The 15,998-nt window shown below is 41.2% G+C and overlaps 2 protein-coding genes across 5 annotated transcripts; one reads left to right on the top strand and one right to left on the bottom strand.

Moving 5' to 3' along the window:
• Window positions 1-10,022: 10,022 nt before the first annotated feature.
• nxnl2 (nucleoredoxin like 2) lies at window positions 10,023-13,465 on the bottom strand. 2 transcript variants are annotated; one of them, XM_040156716.1, is made up of 2 exons: window positions 12,849-13,150; window positions 10,023-10,892 (listed from the first exon to the last, which is right to left on the bottom strand). In XM_040156716.1, the coding sequence occupies exons 1-2, from the start codon at window positions 13,148-13,150 to the stop codon at window positions 10,724-10,726; spliced, it is 471 nt and encodes a 156-aa protein (XP_040012650.1). In that variant the 3' UTR covers window positions 10,023-10,723. The 2 variants fall into 2 exon arrangements, 1 of the variants encoding a protein (XP_040012650.1); XR_005709633.1 differs by lacking the exon at window positions 12,849-13,150 and adding an exon at window positions 13,261-13,465 and having other exon boundaries at window positions 10,783-10,892.
• A 1,143-nt stretch (window positions 13,466-14,608) lies between these two features.
• gng10 (guanine nucleotide binding protein (G protein), gamma 10) lies at window positions 14,609-15,998 on the top strand. 3 transcript variants are annotated; one of them, XM_040157602.1, is made up of 3 exons: window positions 14,609-14,712; window positions 15,543-15,670; window positions 15,795-15,998. In XM_040157602.1, exons 1-2 carry the CDS (start codon window positions 14,632-14,634, stop codon window positions 15,666-15,668), a joined length of 207 nt encoding a protein of 68 aa, XP_040013536.1. In that variant the 5' UTR covers window positions 14,609-14,631; the 3' UTR covers window positions 15,669-15,670; window positions 15,795-15,998. The 3 variants fall into 3 exon arrangements, with proteins under 3 accessions (XP_040013536.1, XP_040013537.1, XP_040013539.1); XM_040157603.1 differs by having other exon boundaries at window positions 15,543-15,716; XM_040157605.1 differs by having other exon boundaries at window positions 15,543-15,716; window positions 15,777-15,998.

Raw genomic sequence — 15,998 nt, 5'->3', positions numbered from 1 at the left:
AGAAAACTGCTAATAGCTTTTCATATTGTATGTAAACAAATAGGTGGCTGGAGCAGTAGAACATTTTCATGTGGTTTGCAAAAAGAGTAGCTGTTATGTTAAATATATTTTACTAACATGTAGTAAAACCATTGGTTTGGTCCTTTAAAAATACCAATTCTACCTTCTCTTTAAACTTGTAGTTTCTCAACCAGTACACATCCATAAAGTCCACATATCCACGCATTTATATGAGAGTGCATGGGTGCATCAATCTTTTAAACAGCACTCCTGCTCCTTAACCCTCTCCTCCCATATGCATCCACTCCCTCTAAGTAAGTGGCCTCTGTGATCATTGCAAACAACCTGATAAACCACAGAACTGCGCATGTTTAACCTCCTTTCCATACTGTCTGTCTATGTCTCTCTATCCGGTCTCCCCACAGACTTTAGTGGGTTGTGAATCTGTTGTAGGTCAAGGACGTCAATGCATTTATGTTCACGTTGGCCTCAGTGAATGTCAGGGCTTCTTCTCAGACGGCTCTGTCTGAACCTGCCCTCCGGCTATCTCACTGTAAAAGGGAGGAATGTCCTTTAGGGAGGAAAATGAGGAGAGCAGAGGAGAGGAGAGGAAAGATTAATTAAGATAAATCTAAAAAAATGAGTGGAAAAAAAGAGGCTGGTGAGAGTGTCAACTGCGCCCACAGATTACTTGAGGGGAACTACTAAGCAGCTAGATTAGATACATGGTGTGAAGAGAAAATGAAGAGCAGAGAGAAATCAGTATAAAGTGAGCATGTGGGAGGGGAAGAACGAGAGCGAAGCAGAGAAAGGTTTCTTTGATGTCTCTTGTCCCCTCAGGTGATTCTCCCTCCCATTCATTAGGGGCTGGTTTCCCCGGAACCTTCCTGTCGACGTGCCATCTGGAAGGCCCTTAAAAGAAAAAAAAAAAAAAAAAAAAAACAAAGCACTGCACTCCTCTACTTCACTACAAGCGTCCCGTGTTGACACCCACCCCCCTCCTCCCGCATCCTCCCTTCTCCCTTTCTCTCCGTTGGTCCTCAAAGTGTTCCATTTCTTCACAGTTAGGTTAGATGGTATCAGATGAAACTTTAATGGTCCCCATGGGGAAAATGGGTCATTGCAGCAGAGGAGAATGTAGACAGATAGATAGATAGATAGATAGATATGGTTTTTAAGAGGCTGGTTGGACAGAGGAAGACATCTGAATACTGCCAAATTGTGATAGACATTTTTCACTATTTTCTGCCTTTTTAGAGACCTAACGACTAATTCATAATTAATATAATCATTAGCTGCAGCCTTTGTGTTACTGTACATGTTCATAGACAGAGAATGTCCAGAATAGAGCCTGACCAAAACACCATCACTCAATTAATCCGATTTTAAATCTGAAAGGGGGCACATGTTGTAATGAACCCACAGACGGATATCACCCCACTGCAGTTCCCTCAGCCCTCTTGAGCAGCTCTCATGAACCACGTTTCCAGCAGCAGGCAGCAAAAAAGCTCTTAAAATCGACTGTACACTACCTGCCCAGCACCGAATAGCAGACTGACAAAGTTAGCAACTAGCTGGTGGACATAGTGAAGCATTTAGTAGCTAAAGAGCCAAATATTCTCACGAGTTGGTGGAGACCAAAACAAAGCTAAAAGGGCAGTGAATATTGGACTTACATTTGTCAGGGGACAAAAAACACAACTCCAAATAAATGCTAATGTTGAACAATGGCAAAAAAAAATGACTATCGGCCAATATGTAGTCATGGGATTAAATATCGGTATGAGTATCGACCTAAAAAATCCAGTGTCAGTCAGGCTATACATTTGATACATCGGATTTTAAGTTTATCACGGCTATATTGGCACAAATGTCGGCCATAAGCAACAAGACAATGCAGTTGAGAAAATCAAAACATAGGTTTGAGGTCATTTACAAACAGCATCCCAATTACATACTTTGTAGTCAGAGAGCAAATTTATTTGTCACCTGTAAAATGTTCAGATTAGCACATACCTTGGTCACAGTTCCGTGATAGCCAAATTTAAGGGATCCTTATCAAAAATGTTTATGGTGATGTTGTGTGTTTATCAGCCGATATAGTGCTATTGACCTCAAAAATCCAGTGTCAGTCAGGCTTAAGAATACGTTGATGTGGTTTGTTAGCATTTAAAGACAGGGCAGCTGTCAGCCATGGAAAACAAGTAACTCTGATTTCATTCTAAAATGAACAGTGGGGACAACAAACATTGATTTTAAGGCTCGGCGGAGTCAAAAACAATCTGTGATCCTCACAAAAAGATTGATCTCTTCCACAAACCAATAATTCAATAACAACCAGAACCCAAGGCTACAATGTGTTACTATATCAAGTCTGTGCAGAGAGGAAAATATACTGGGCACTCCTTCACTAAGTAAAACACAATGAAAAACCACAATACAATTCTGACAGGACGTAACTCATCTCTGCATAATTACATTATTCGTCACATGCTTCACAGTTGATGAGAGTGATTTTACAAGCAAAAATTTATGAATAGCTAAAGATGGCAAAAGAGCAAACAATTGGGGTTGTCACAACATGACTAAATCTACTGTGTCCACAAATAGCCACTAACCTGAAACACACCATGACAATTGCACATCCTCACCTTTGCAATTCTTGTCACTTGCGTAACAGACTTTCATCGAATTTAACCCACGGAAATGTTTGGCAATTAAGTAGCGAAAGACGTTAAGGGGTGCGAGCCAGGTTCAGTCAGAGCCAGAGCTCATTACTTCCCTCTTCTCACTGGACAGTAAACCACCACACAGAAGCTGCATTTCTCAACTGTAGCCTGTCTACATGCCAAGATAAAGGCTTGTGGCTTGGCTTCTCGCAGTTAAAACAGGGCTTTGTGCCGTTTACAGCCATAGCTGTACCTGAACCAGCTCCAGCCTCTACTGTTGACACTTCATATTGGTTTATGGGAGTATAATGGACAGTCAGCCCTTGAGGCAATATACCCTTCAGTGCCATTCATAAAGTCTCCATTTAATTTAATATTTTTATAAAGCAGCATCATCTATATGAGCAAGGGCATATGTAATATCATCAGAGGTAATTTGTCAATGCGCTGCGGGGACATTACATCAGTGCCTTTAAAATGTCACTGGGTAAATGTGCTAAAGCGATTCGGCAATGGGATCGTCAAAACATGAGAATACATGTGGTCCGTGCAGCGACAGAAAGCGAGAACAACACACACATTCCCAGACTAACAGACACACTGAACACACATATAGGACACATGCACACACTGAGCATCTTAAAGGGGTCAACTTTATCTTCCAGGCACTGCAAGCACATATATGTCATCATGTATCACATCATTTTTTTTCTTCCAGTTTTTCCCTCATACAGGGTAAAGGCATATGCAGTAATTCACCCTGAGATTACAGTATGTGTGCACCCTCCAAGGTCCTTCTCTTCTCTGCTTGCTAAACAACCTCAAATCCCACGTAATCTCCAGTTTCATTCTTCCAATATGAGAAAAACAGCTCCGCCAGTTTGCAAGCCAAATATTTCAGGGTGCTAAGCGCCTGTTAGTGAATGCACTAAGCAGGATTAGAGCCATTTCCCTGATAAAAATCTCCAGCTCACTCAGTATGCTGCGTGTAGTGTATGCATGTGAGTGAGATGCAGAGGAACACGAAGCCTGCACTTTCACTGAGTGCATGTAATTTCATTATCTGGCTCTACCCATTAAAAATTATTGTGGGTGTTTTTTTTTTTTTTTTATTAATTCCTCCATGTGATTTTCCTTTCAGGTGACCTAATGCATTACTCACATATTGACAACCCTGGCTTGGTCTTTTTTTTTTACTTTTTTTTTTTTATTTGCCAGTGTTTGCTTTCATAGTCAACGTCCTTTCTTTATGGGAAGAATGTAACTTGAATTAATTATAACTGGCGGTCGTTGTTTTTTTTTTTGCACAACTCCTATAGATGACTCAAAGTTCTCCTTGAGCAGGGTGAGAAAGATCCCTGGAAACTCACATCAGGCACACTATGAAGATAGTATTACTCTTACTGTTTTGAATTGTGGTTGTACTAGCAGGCTACATCTGTGGTGTTCAGTGTGACCGTGCCCTCTCACCCGGCCAAACTTACCTTTTTTTTTCCCCCCCAGCCGCCGTTAGTTCAGTCCATCCCGAGTGGAGGTTTTCATATGTCCCGGTGCTGCGGTCCTGGTCCCGTCCAGCAGCCCTCCGCCGCTCCACAGCCCGACACTTGCGGAGTGCATGGGCAGGCGTGAGCGTTTGTACCCCCGAGTACCGTCAAAACCCACCGGAGAGAGGCCGACTAACACCGGAACATGGGGGCTTCCGGCTTCAAAATAAGAGAACATGCTCGATAGAATTCTGAAAAGACAAATTCTCAATTCCAGTAGTTTTAGCTTATTAATAGCAGTAGCTTAGCCCTAGCTTAGCCCTAGAAGATCGGGACGAGGCAACTGCTTGCATTTCACTATCCAAAAGTAACAAAATACTGTACTGTACTAGCACTTCTAACGCTCTCTAACACCTTAAACCATGTTCATTCAATATGTATTAAAAAAAGACAGTTGGTGGTTTTAATGGGGGCTATGTGCCGGACTATTCCTTGCTGTCATGGCGAGGTCGCCGGGCAACCAGCGGAAACTCCTGGCAGTTACTGGGAGTTACTGGGTTTTCCTTGGCTTTGGACGGAACCAGGCTAGCCGTTTCCCTCCGTTTACAGCCTTTATGCTAAGCTAAGCTAACCCGTCTCCAGGCTATCCTAATTTCTACAAGAAAAAGCGAATAGCGAAAAAAAAAAAATAAGTAAAAATAAGCATTAGTGCTTTAGATTTAACAACAATATAACAATAACAATATAACAACAATATACAAACTACCCGGAAAGGTGAGTCAGTTATATCATATAATTTCTGTAATTGAAAAATGATCCCTTTGTTTTGTTTAATCTGAACCACAGAAGTACCATATCAGCTATGATGGGTCCTCCATCCTCTGTATTGTGACCCAGGTCTTGTAGAGGGATTCTACCACTAGTTTCAAGACCTCAGTAGTTTAAGTTTATATTGTTCTCATTTGTTGTCAAGTTGGTTTTTAACAAACTGCTTTTTTTAATGTGTGTGTCAAGTCATTAACACACAGAAAATCTCAGACAAGGAAGCATTATTCCATCACAAAAGTACTGTAACTAGACTGGACCCAACAATTACTTTCATTATCAATACATCAGACTGAAAATTTTCTTCTTTAATAATCAAATGATTCTTTAGTTTATAAAATGTTGAAAAATAGTGGAAAATTGCCCTTCAATATTCCCTGAAGCCCAAGTTAACATGTTCAAAAAAATTTTTTTTTCTGACCGATAGTCAAAAATACAAAGATGTTCAGTTTACTATTAAAGAAAACAAGCAAATATTGTCATTCGATGAGCTGGTATCAGTGAATTTTTAGCATCAGGCAATAGGAGGAAGTGGAGACACCTCCCATGATTGTGGGTGGAATTGTGGGCTATGTCAACACCCCCCTGGGGCCTGCGTTGCTTCAAGAGACCATCTTCAACGAGCATGTCAGCGAACAGCGCAAGCATCGGTTCTACAAGAACTGGTACAAGTCCAAGAAGAAGGCTTTCACCACATACTGGTGGTTACTGGAGGTTGATCCGGCCATGGCTTTATTGGTGGTTCTGACTTATGACACTACAACCTAAGGTGGTCTGTAGCCTGCAAAACCTGTAGAAATTATGACACATCACCCAAAAAGCACAACATTATCATTATTATAATTAACATCCTCATTTACTGTTATTTAAGCGTTCTATATGTACATTCCTTGTCCTAAATTTTTTTCTTTTTTTTTTAATTCTTGACAATATCATATAACTGACGAAAAACAAATTACATTTATCCCCTAAAAATGAGAAGGTAAGTTAAAGGTATGTTTTTTTTATTTGCAAACATATCATTCATTTTGACTCTGAACTGAGTCTCTATGTGAGTCTTCACCTTATGGCACAAGGGACAGTGTCCTCATATCCTGTGTATTGCTTTACGTTCTGTGACTGTGGTTATCATCAATGACAACTCAGCTACTTTATTTCATATAATATCATAATATGTAATATTGCAGTTGGTATAATGGACCCGTATAAGAAGGCCAAATGCTGGCCTCATGCAACCAGCCCATATTCCGTATGCTCATTTCAGTTCCAATCAGCTCTTTCCTGTCCCACAAGAGGAAATTCTTGTTGCAGCAAGGCAACATAAAAAAAAATAAAACAGGAAAAAATATAAGATAACTCAAGAACCTCAGATTGCTGGCGCTGCAAGGGCAATACACAGCACAATAAATGTGCTCTATGTGCAAAAAATCTTTCTTCACCTCTGACCACACTAAAACCCAATATGTAGAAAAGTATTAAAGTGGTAACTCTTCTCTCTGCTACAACCTGGGCGTGCACCAGGGCCGACTTTAGGCATAGGCCACTGACATCCAGTGCGCCCCTTACATTGTTAAAAAAAAAAAAAAGCTGCTCATATTATTAACACCCCGCCCCCCCAAAACCAGATAATGTTAGAGTCCCACAGAAATATGAACAATTAGGTTATGTTCTATATCATATCCGCAATATGGTTAATTCTGGGATAATATATTACAGGGACTAGTGTGCATGTAAAGATACCAATTGTAAGATGCTGTTGATGGCATGACACAGAACAGAAGCTCGATTAAGTTAAATACGAAATAATAAAGTATTATAAAATCATTAGAGTTGTCATAGAATATTCAAATGAAAAAAATCAAGCCCCTCGCTTCTCACCTAGGGCACCAAAATGTCCAGAGAAAGACCCCTGGCTCACACATTTGATGAATGTGACAAACTACAAAAATGACATAAAGCAGCATTACACCAAATAAAGAAACAGTTCATGTTATATGGGCTATGCATTAAACAAAAAAACACTCAGTGGCCGCTTTATTAGGCACCTGTACGACATATCGCAATTCAATACAAAAGCTCTGCCATAAATTCTACCTCTACCACGCACAGGGGGGTTCAGTTTTTGTTGACACTGTCTGAAATGTGAAAATTCTGTGACATTTTTATCACTGTTGTCATAGTTAAAGGTGGTGCTGCGTGGGACTACATTATATTAAGAGGGTTTTTTCTATTTTTTTTGCCCTTCCCATTTTCAAACATGAGTTGGCCAGAATATTAGAAACACTTGAATGTAACGCTGTCCAGGACAACATCATTACTATGTCCTCAATGCTGGCACATATAATTAAAGGAAACCTCTATGACTGGATTGTACAGGTGCACCAAAAAAGAGGTGGCCACTGAGTATATATATATTCCTTCCATTTGTGATTTAGTCATTCACAGACATAAAAAATGTACATGTTATCCTACATGGTGACATTGCATAAGTTAGGGGTCAGTTTGAGGTCTCAAACTCCCCGACTTCTCATGAACAAGCTGTTATGAAACACCAAAAATAGAAGAGTAAATAGACTTATTTGGGATTTCAGGGGTGTGCGGTGCTGCATAAAAAGTACTGTCAACATCAATCACGGGTATCGATCAAATGAAAATACACTGAATTTAACCCTGTTTTACAGCTGTCTCTTGGTGTCCCTAGCTGTGGCTCACACCTATAACGTCATCGGCTCAAAATCGTATTAATGAGCAATTCTCATAAAATCAGGAAAAGTCATGAACATAAAATGTAAGATTGAAATGTTTTTTTTTTTTTCTCCAGGACCCAAATAACACCCCCTTAATATAGAATATACCCTCACTCACCAAAAATAAATGTCATACTTGTGATGAACTGGGGACAACAAACACTCAAGCCCTCTGTCAGGTTATCAGTGACGGGACTGGTATCTTATTTTGAAGGCCTTGAGCGGAACCCCCTTCGTTAACGCGGTGAACTTGACGCTGGCGCTCCCTCCGTGCAGGTCCGCCGGTCCTCCCAGCTCCCCTCCGCCCCCCCGTCCCTCCCTCCCTCCCTCCCTCCCCAATCTCAAATAAAGACAGCCTTGTTAGTTGCCTTAAGACACCGCTACAGCGGCAGGAAACACTAGTGCCCTTCATTTCTGAAGCCAGCGAGAAGTCCCGGCTGACTCTGAAGGTGAAGTCGAAATACAGATCCAAATCCTGATCTAAGCGGACCCCGAGGGCGACGCTCGGCGGGGCCCTGCGGGCGCGAAGCGAAGGCGAACATTTAGGGGAATGAACACTAGTCAAAGTAGCGGTACCACGGTGTAGAAACAGGTAAAAGTCGTGCGTTCAACACTTTACCTGTATAAAAGTAAGAAGGTGTTAAGATAAATTCTCATTATGCGGAATGGCCCATTGCAGCATGATGAAGCCTGTATCGTGTGGTCGTTGAATTAAAAGGATTGATGCGTTCACTCCGAGGGTTTCCAGTTGCCAAACTGCACCGTGACTGACCTCCCGGGCTCAGTAGCTGTGGATGCCCCCGGAACCTCAGGTGCTCGCCCTGACAGGGTCCGAGGCCCTGTGTCTGTGCAGCCCTCTTCGGGCTCGCTTTGTGTCCTCTCCCTCTGCATCTCTTTCTGGTTACTTTATGTCTCCACGCTGTCGTCCTGTGTCTCTGCCATTGTCCGCGTGGTTGTTCTTTACTCTCTGTAGTTGTTGCGTGCCTCTTTGAATCGTAGAGGCCGTGCAGCCAAAAAACAAAAAGAGACTTTCAGGTCCTTTGGTGTCTGTGGTGGTTGTTTTCCTCATCTCTTTCGACGACAAACATTTTCTGTGCTTTTTCCAGTCGTCTTGTGTTTCACTGCAGCTGTTGTGTGGGCCCTTTTTTGTTTTTTTTTTGTCTCTTCATTTTTTGTTGTTTTCCATCTATCTGCCCACTTTCCATCACAACAGTCACTTCATACTGAGACTTCGATACCTTGGGCCCGCTGGGCCCATTCAGTGATCCACCCCTGGATCCGCAGGGATTAAAAACAACCACTGGATGCACGTACACATCATTCTGCAGAGTGAAACGTGTGGTAACAAATAGGAAAAACACAACTTTGAGCAGAGTGGGACTCTGAACTGGGCCTCGAGATGAGAAACCGCATCATCGCGGACCTCTAGATTAAACTGTGCATAAAATTCCCCCGGTCTGATCATAGCGCGGGTGACATTCGCTGACACATTATTCCCGCTAAACTGTCCTGAGTGGCAAGAGGCAAGATTGAGAAAGTCCAGCAGCACGTTTTCATGCATGGCAACACAGCGACCCCGCACGCTAGACTGCGGAACTGCAACTTCCGCGGCTCTGAAAAGGGGGCACGCCGGACTAGAGTAGGGCAAGAAAGTGAAGTTTCCACTGGAAAATGCACACTCAGTCTCCCTCTCTAGCCCGCCAGTTTGAGTCTTGTGCTTACTTTTTTCCGTCTCTCTCTTTTACCCAGAAGGGGTTGCATCATTTTTGGTCCGCGACAGGCCGTGAGATCTAAGAAGGCGCTTTTCCCTGCGCAGCCCCCCCGAGATACACCTGAGGAGAACCACCGTCCTGGGCCGCATTTATCACTCCCCCGAATGAAGCCCCCCTCGGGGGGGGGGGGACGACCCGGCGAGACGCGCTCTTTTTGAAGACTCGTGGCGGAATTCGATATTACAAAGCGGGCAGGACCCGGAGGAACCGGCCCTGTGAAGGCTCATCGTAATGTTGTCACGCATGTTGGATGTTTTTTTGTTTTTTTAAATGTACAAAGTCACGACAGCAGTGTCAGCATACGCAGGGGAAAAAGGGGCTCATCAGGGCCAAGGACGTGGATGTGCTTTCACGTTGGAAACGATGTCCTGCGGGCTTTCTGCACCTTAACAAGGCCGAGGGGAATTACTTTGTTTATAAAACAGGGGCTGTACACTGAGGCTCCTTGTAACACCGGGACAGAAATGTTAGATAAAACAGAAGAGTAAAAATTAATCCGTATCCAACGTCACAGAATATATATATTTTTAATAATAACCAGTCCTAGCAACTCATAAAAAAGACAAAATATAAAAATATACAAGCAGCTCAAAGTAGAACTACAAGTCAAACTCTTGTAAATATGCAAAGGCGTGCTCTCTGGAGAGAATGTATCTATGTAATATGGGCAAGATTTGGCTGCTTGTTTAATTAATGCACCAGCTTCTAAAGAACATCAGCCAATATACTTTTAAATAAACAGCAAAACTACTGTAGCTGGCTTCTATTATTGATACTAAACACACAGTTTCCCTAAAGCAGAGCACTTTTTCACATGTGAACCACCACAGACGCGCCTGAGAGTTGTACTAAATGCATAGGATGTTTGGTTTAAAAAACAAAAAAACACACCCTCATCAAAGCTTGACTTGTGAGCAGCTGAACCAAAGGTTTTTTCTTTCTCTCTCAGGTTCATTTGAAGGATTTCACGTTGCTTAAGAGGTAAAAGTGTCTTGACAGTATTTGACAAGAAAAAAAAAAGAAAGAAAAAATAGAGAAAAATCAAAATAAACATAGTTTTGTGTAACAGAAACGTATTTTTGAGCTTTCGAATCCATTTAACCCCTAACCCTGTGTTTAGGATCAACTTAACTACAGTGAATGTAGAAAGACTTTTGTTTTGCTCATCTCTCTCTGTGGTCATTTTTTTCAGTAGCCCGCGTGAAAAGATGGGCTGTCGTCGTTTCCTAGCCCTTAAAGTTCTGAAAGATCTCTGCGGCATCCAACCAGGACCTGAAGCAGGCCAGGCCTCGGTCTCTGATCTGTTTCCTGCCCTTGTCTGTGATCATGTCGCCGTTCTCCTTCACGATCACCAGCTTGGGCACCGCTGTGATCTTGTAGCGCTGCTTCAACTCACTGTCAGACAGGAAACAGAGACGGGGACACACATTTATTAAAAGAAAAAAGAAAAAAAATTCACCTGGAATAACTCCTGCTCTGCATTTATCAAGACTCTTGCGCTTCAATCCTTCCACATTCAAGAGGGAAATTTTGCAATTTTTACTCCACTGCATTTATCTGACAGGTGGAGAGTTGCTAGTTGCATTGCAGATTCAGATTTTAAAACGCTATCATGCGCATATACAGTAAATTAAACCACCCAACAGTATATAAAATAGCTAGAATCAGCTCTACCTGGCCCAGCTACATCATTAAAATGCTGCTTACGTGTTGATGCGTCAGTAATACACATCACATACAATACTATAATATATAATAGAATAACTCTTGACGGTGGCCACTTGCCCTACATAGTGGGTACTTTCACTTTTATACTTTGAATAAATTTGGCAGTAGTGGAACACAAAGAGAACATGTTCACTCAGGCACAGCGCTGAAGTACAAGTATGAGATACTTTACTTTAGTATTTCCATTTTACAAGGTTTTTGAACGTCTTTTCCTCAGAGAGAAATATTGTAGATTTCACCCCATTACATTTATGTGACGCCTATAGCCATAAGATTCTTTACAGATTAATGTTTGACGCACAAAACACACAATCAGCTTAAAAGAACTGATGAATTGTTATGGATGATTGATTGTTTTCATTGTAGATTAATCATTTGGTCTGTAAAACGTCTGAAAATATTTTCAAAAAATGGTCACAATTTCCAAGAGCTCAGGTGACTTCCTCAAATTGCTTGTTTTATCTGACCAAGCGTCCAAAATTCAGTGTACTATCAACTATGACAGAGAAAAGCAGCAAATCCTCAAAGTTGAGAACCTAAAAACCAGCAAATCTTTGTCATGTTTGCTTGAGAAATGATTGGAATGTTTATCAAAATAGTTCCCCCTCTATTTTCTGAAGTGACTAATCGATTATTTCAGCTCTAGTGCTTTACTTTAGTATTCCCATTTTTATGACACTTTTATACTTCTACTCCACTGCATTTCAATGGGATATATTGTACTTTTCACTCCACCACAACCATGGCTACGACATTACAAATATCACATACTGTTATCGATTTACCTACCTCACAGTAAACACTTCCTACTGTGGGACGCTGTGACTCAAGAGATTTTCCTTTTAATCAATCGATTAATCGAGAAAACTGATCGGCAGATCGATCAATAATGAAAACAATCATTAGTTGTAGCCATATCGGAGATTATGATACACGATGAGACAACACTGACCGGGGTCAATGCCCTGAGAAGTACATTTAACACACTCAGCCTGTGCTTCTACCTGAGGGACACTTTAAATGCAGGACTTTTATTGCGGCATTGCTGTATCTAGTCTATTGAACATTTATACACAAGAGGCACATATAACTATTTGCTGATGTACATCCCCAGATACAAATTTGATGTTGATTTGATTCTCCGTTAAACAAACATACACGTAACACATTTGGCAAAAAAATATCTACAAAGATTCAATTCCAACATGGGACCCGGCCATTCAAAGACAGAAAGTGTAAAATGAAATGAAATAAGCTTGACACGGAACAGGTCGGTCTTGAAGTCACTTTTAGACTCAGCTGTGGGAGCAGGTTTGTCTGCTCTGCACTGAAACCTAATCCCCGAGAGGGTGACCCTCATTAGCGTTTCACAGAAGCTGGAGCAGGGCCTGATAAGCTGTATGGACACTTGTGTTAAATCCAGATGAGATATAAGACAAATAGAGCACAACCAATTGTAGCTAATTAGGTTTTTTTTTATTTTTTATGACGCATTTTATTGAGCTCAAAATCTTTGTGTAAAGGATTTCAGAGAAAGAGAAAGAGCTAAGCGCAATAACCGTTGACTTTTTAACCTCAAACAACCCAAACTCCGTTGACTTTTCTTTAAATTTCAATACTAACTGTTTGTAGTCATCCGTCCAGGGCAGAGCAAGCCAGTCTCCGTGCATATCGTGATAATATTCAACCATGTCGTCGCTCGACTTGTCAGAGGAGACAAAAACTATTTCGAACTGAGCAGGAGGTTCGCTCTCTTCGACCAGCTCCGTGTAGAAATCGCACAGGACGGGTGTGAAGTCCCGACAGGGCGGACACCATCCCGCAGAGAAGTAGATGCCCACCACTTTATTCCTCAACGCCTCGTCGGGGTCAACGAAATCCCCGTCTTTGTTCAGGAGTGTCCGCCCGGTAAACACCTCTACCATGTCCGCCAGACCCTCACTTCAAGTTAAAAAAAAAAAGGAGTCCGGGAGGTTTGACAGCGCTAAGTGTAGTTTTAGACACACATACAAGCGCACAAACACGCACCACACACCCGGTTAGTTTCAACACCTCGACGTCGTTCTTCTGGTTCCCTGAAGAGGGTTCTCCCACTTTCCTGTGATGTTTACCTTTCAGAGAAAGCCGCTTAGGGGGCCAATCCCGCTAATCACCTGCGAACCAATGAGGAAACGAGACGGTGTTGTGGTTCGTGAACTACGTGGGACAGCGCTGCTTCAGCGGCAGCACGACGTCTCACAGCACTTTCAGGCAGGGCACTCTGACGCATGCGCAGTTTCGTTTCGTTTTGTTTTGTTTTTTCGGATAACCAACAAACATTTCAGGCTTTTTATCCGTGTAAAATATACAAGCAATTATCTAAGCAGCACTAACCTTAAAAAAATAAATAAATAAATAAATAGAATAAAATAATTATGAACAAGAACAGCATTTTTAGAAAAAGTAAGAATAAATAAATGAATAAATAGGATAAACGCATGACTTTAAATAATAATTATAAGAACAACATTTATTGAAAAAGCAAAAAAGCAAAAATAAATTCATGAATAAATAAACACCTGCATCAAAATAATAACTATGAATAGAATAAGGGAAAAAAAGGAAAACAAACAAATCAATTCATAAAATAGACACATGAATTAAAATAATGATGTATAAGAACAACATTTCAAGAGAAAGCAAACAAAAGGAAAAAGGAATAAACACCATACATTAAATAAACATATGAATCAAAATAATTAATAAAATAAAAATATATATAATGAAGTAATGTCACTGTCAATACCATGCCAAAAGTTGCCAAGACACTGTTCTATAATTAGTTAAATTAATATTATGAGCAATGTAAAGTTTCTTTTTTTAAAAAGATCAAAACTGATGTGTGATTTCTCAAAGGGCAAATGACATTAACTACCTGTATGTGTGTTGTAAGATTCAAAGTGTGAGAACTACTTTAAAATGAAGTATGATGAAGTTATATATTTCTTCCATGGGGATGTTTTTTTTTTTTTTAAATTGTACTTTTCTGAAAATTTCATACAAATAATTTGGTGGATCAGACCAAAAGTAAAACCACACCCGTCCTCAGTAAGTTGCACATTTTGATGTGACACGTATTTGGTGCCAAAACTGGAGAAGTATATTAAGTATGCAAGAGAGAGATGTGCACTCTGAACAATTTGAAAGTGTGTGTATAAAGTAGGAAGGTCAGTGTGCTTCCTTGCCTCTTCAGAAGAGGACTGAGGTCCCTCTGGAAAGAAACCCGGCCACTCCTTTCTCGTCGAGCTTTTGCTGCCCATTAGTGGAGTCAACTCCTGTGTTGACTGAAGGGACTTTTTTTTTTTTTTTTTTTTTTTTTTTTTTAAATACAAGGAATTCTTCTCTTCCCAGAACAATTTCCAACAACATGACCTCTAATTCCAATTTATCCAACATGCGACGGCTGGTAGAACAACTGAAGCTCGAGGCCAGTGTGGAACGAATCAAGGTAAAGCAAAAGAAAACTTAACAGCAGATGGGAAAAGATGACATCTTCAAAGACCGTCAGAGTTTAGGGTTTACTAACCTGCGTTGCTTTTGCTACTTTAATTTCCTACTACAAAATATCACCGATCAGATAAACCGAATCACTTACTAAGCCATTTATAAGAATTACTTTTGGGTCGTCAAGTTGTTAAAAAAAAAAAAAAAAAAATCCTCCTCAAGCATCAAACTTGCTCTGTCTTTTTACCTCTTTGGTTTGTGACGGGGACCCCTCCTTATTAGTGAGTCGTTTGACAAACACTAAGGAGTTAGAAATGCTAGTGAGCCATTAATAAAATGTCACAAGTTGCTCACTTTCTAATAACATCATGCCAGGAGTTATAAATGTTGTAAAAATGTCTCGTGTTTTTCTCGATTTCTAATAGGCTATCAGCGAAACTTCCTCAGTCCCCCTGCGTTTATAAACTTACAGTGATCCATCAAGTCGGCAGCTGTACTTATTAATCACCTTGTTGTATCATAGAGGGACTTTGGTCCGGATGGGCTGCAGCCCTTTTCGCAGAGGGTAAGCTGTCAGACAGTTGATTGGACGGGTCTCCCGAATGAACTGCAGGGCTAAAGGGACAAAGCAAGTTTGAGGTTGCGGGAGGGTTTCCCACAACCTGGCAACCCCAAAAAGCAATTCTTATCATTGACTTATAGCTGATCAATAAAAACATTAGCTAAAGATGGGGCAATCGACCCATTAAGTGATGCATATCAACCCCCGTGCAAAGGGTGCCTTATCGGGAAGTGTTGCCACATAACGAAGCGCTCTGTGTGTCCGGCTCCCAGGTGTCCCAGGCGGCCGCCGAGCTCCAGCAGTACTGTCTGCAGAACGCCGGCAAGGACGCCCTGCTGGTCGGCGTCCCCACGGGCAGCAACCCCTTCAGGGAGCCGCGCTCCTGCGCTGTAGTGTGAAGGTCAGCGTCCACAGCCTGTCCACCGAGTTTACAGCCTGCATTTGTTGTGAGTTAACTGCTGTTGCCTACAGCGTGTCGCCGATTTTCAAATGAGGAATAAAAAAAGTTTTTGCACTTCTTGCAGAGGAAGAAGACGCGGACCCAGCAGTGGCATCTCACTCACAGAAGAGAAGAATTATGTTTTAGCCATTTTTATACGATTGTAATGCCATGTTTTTGAAGAAAAACACGAAAAATTAGATTTTACAAACACTGTTAACTTGTTTCACCACATCAATGTATAGCCATTCATTATTATTATTTTTTACACATTAAAGGGTGTTATGCA

This window comes from Xiphias gladius, chromosome 20 (assembly GCF_016859285.1).
Source record: "Xiphias gladius isolate SHS-SW01 ecotype Sanya breed wild chromosome 20, ASM1685928v1, whole genome shotgun sequence".
NCBI classification, from domain to species: Eukaryota; Metazoa; Chordata; class Actinopteri; order Istiophoriformes; family Xiphiidae; genus Xiphias; species Xiphias gladius.
Note: the sequence above shows the minus strand (reverse complement) of the source record. Positions and strands in the feature narration are given on the sequence as shown.

What these genes read in the sequence shown, in the direction of transcription:
- gng10 (XM_040157602.1), top strand. Translation starts at nt 14,632, where the DNA reads ATGACCTCTAATTCCAATTTATCCAACATGCGACGGCTGGTAGAACAA. An exon ending in CCAGTGTGGAACGAATCAAG is followed by an intron (nt 14,713 to 15,542) that starts GTAAAGCAAAAG and finishes TCCGGCTCCCAG; the next exon opens with GTGTCCCAGGCGGCCGCCGA.
- nxnl2 (XM_040156716.1), bottom strand. Translation starts at nt 13,150, where the DNA reads ATGGTAGAGGTGTTTACCGGGCGGACACTCCTGAACAAAGACGGGGAT. An exon ending in TGGACGGATGACTACAAACA is followed by an intron (nt 10,893 to 12,848) that starts GTTAGTATTGAA and finishes CCTGTCTGACAG; the next exon opens with TGAGTTGAAGCAGCGCTACA.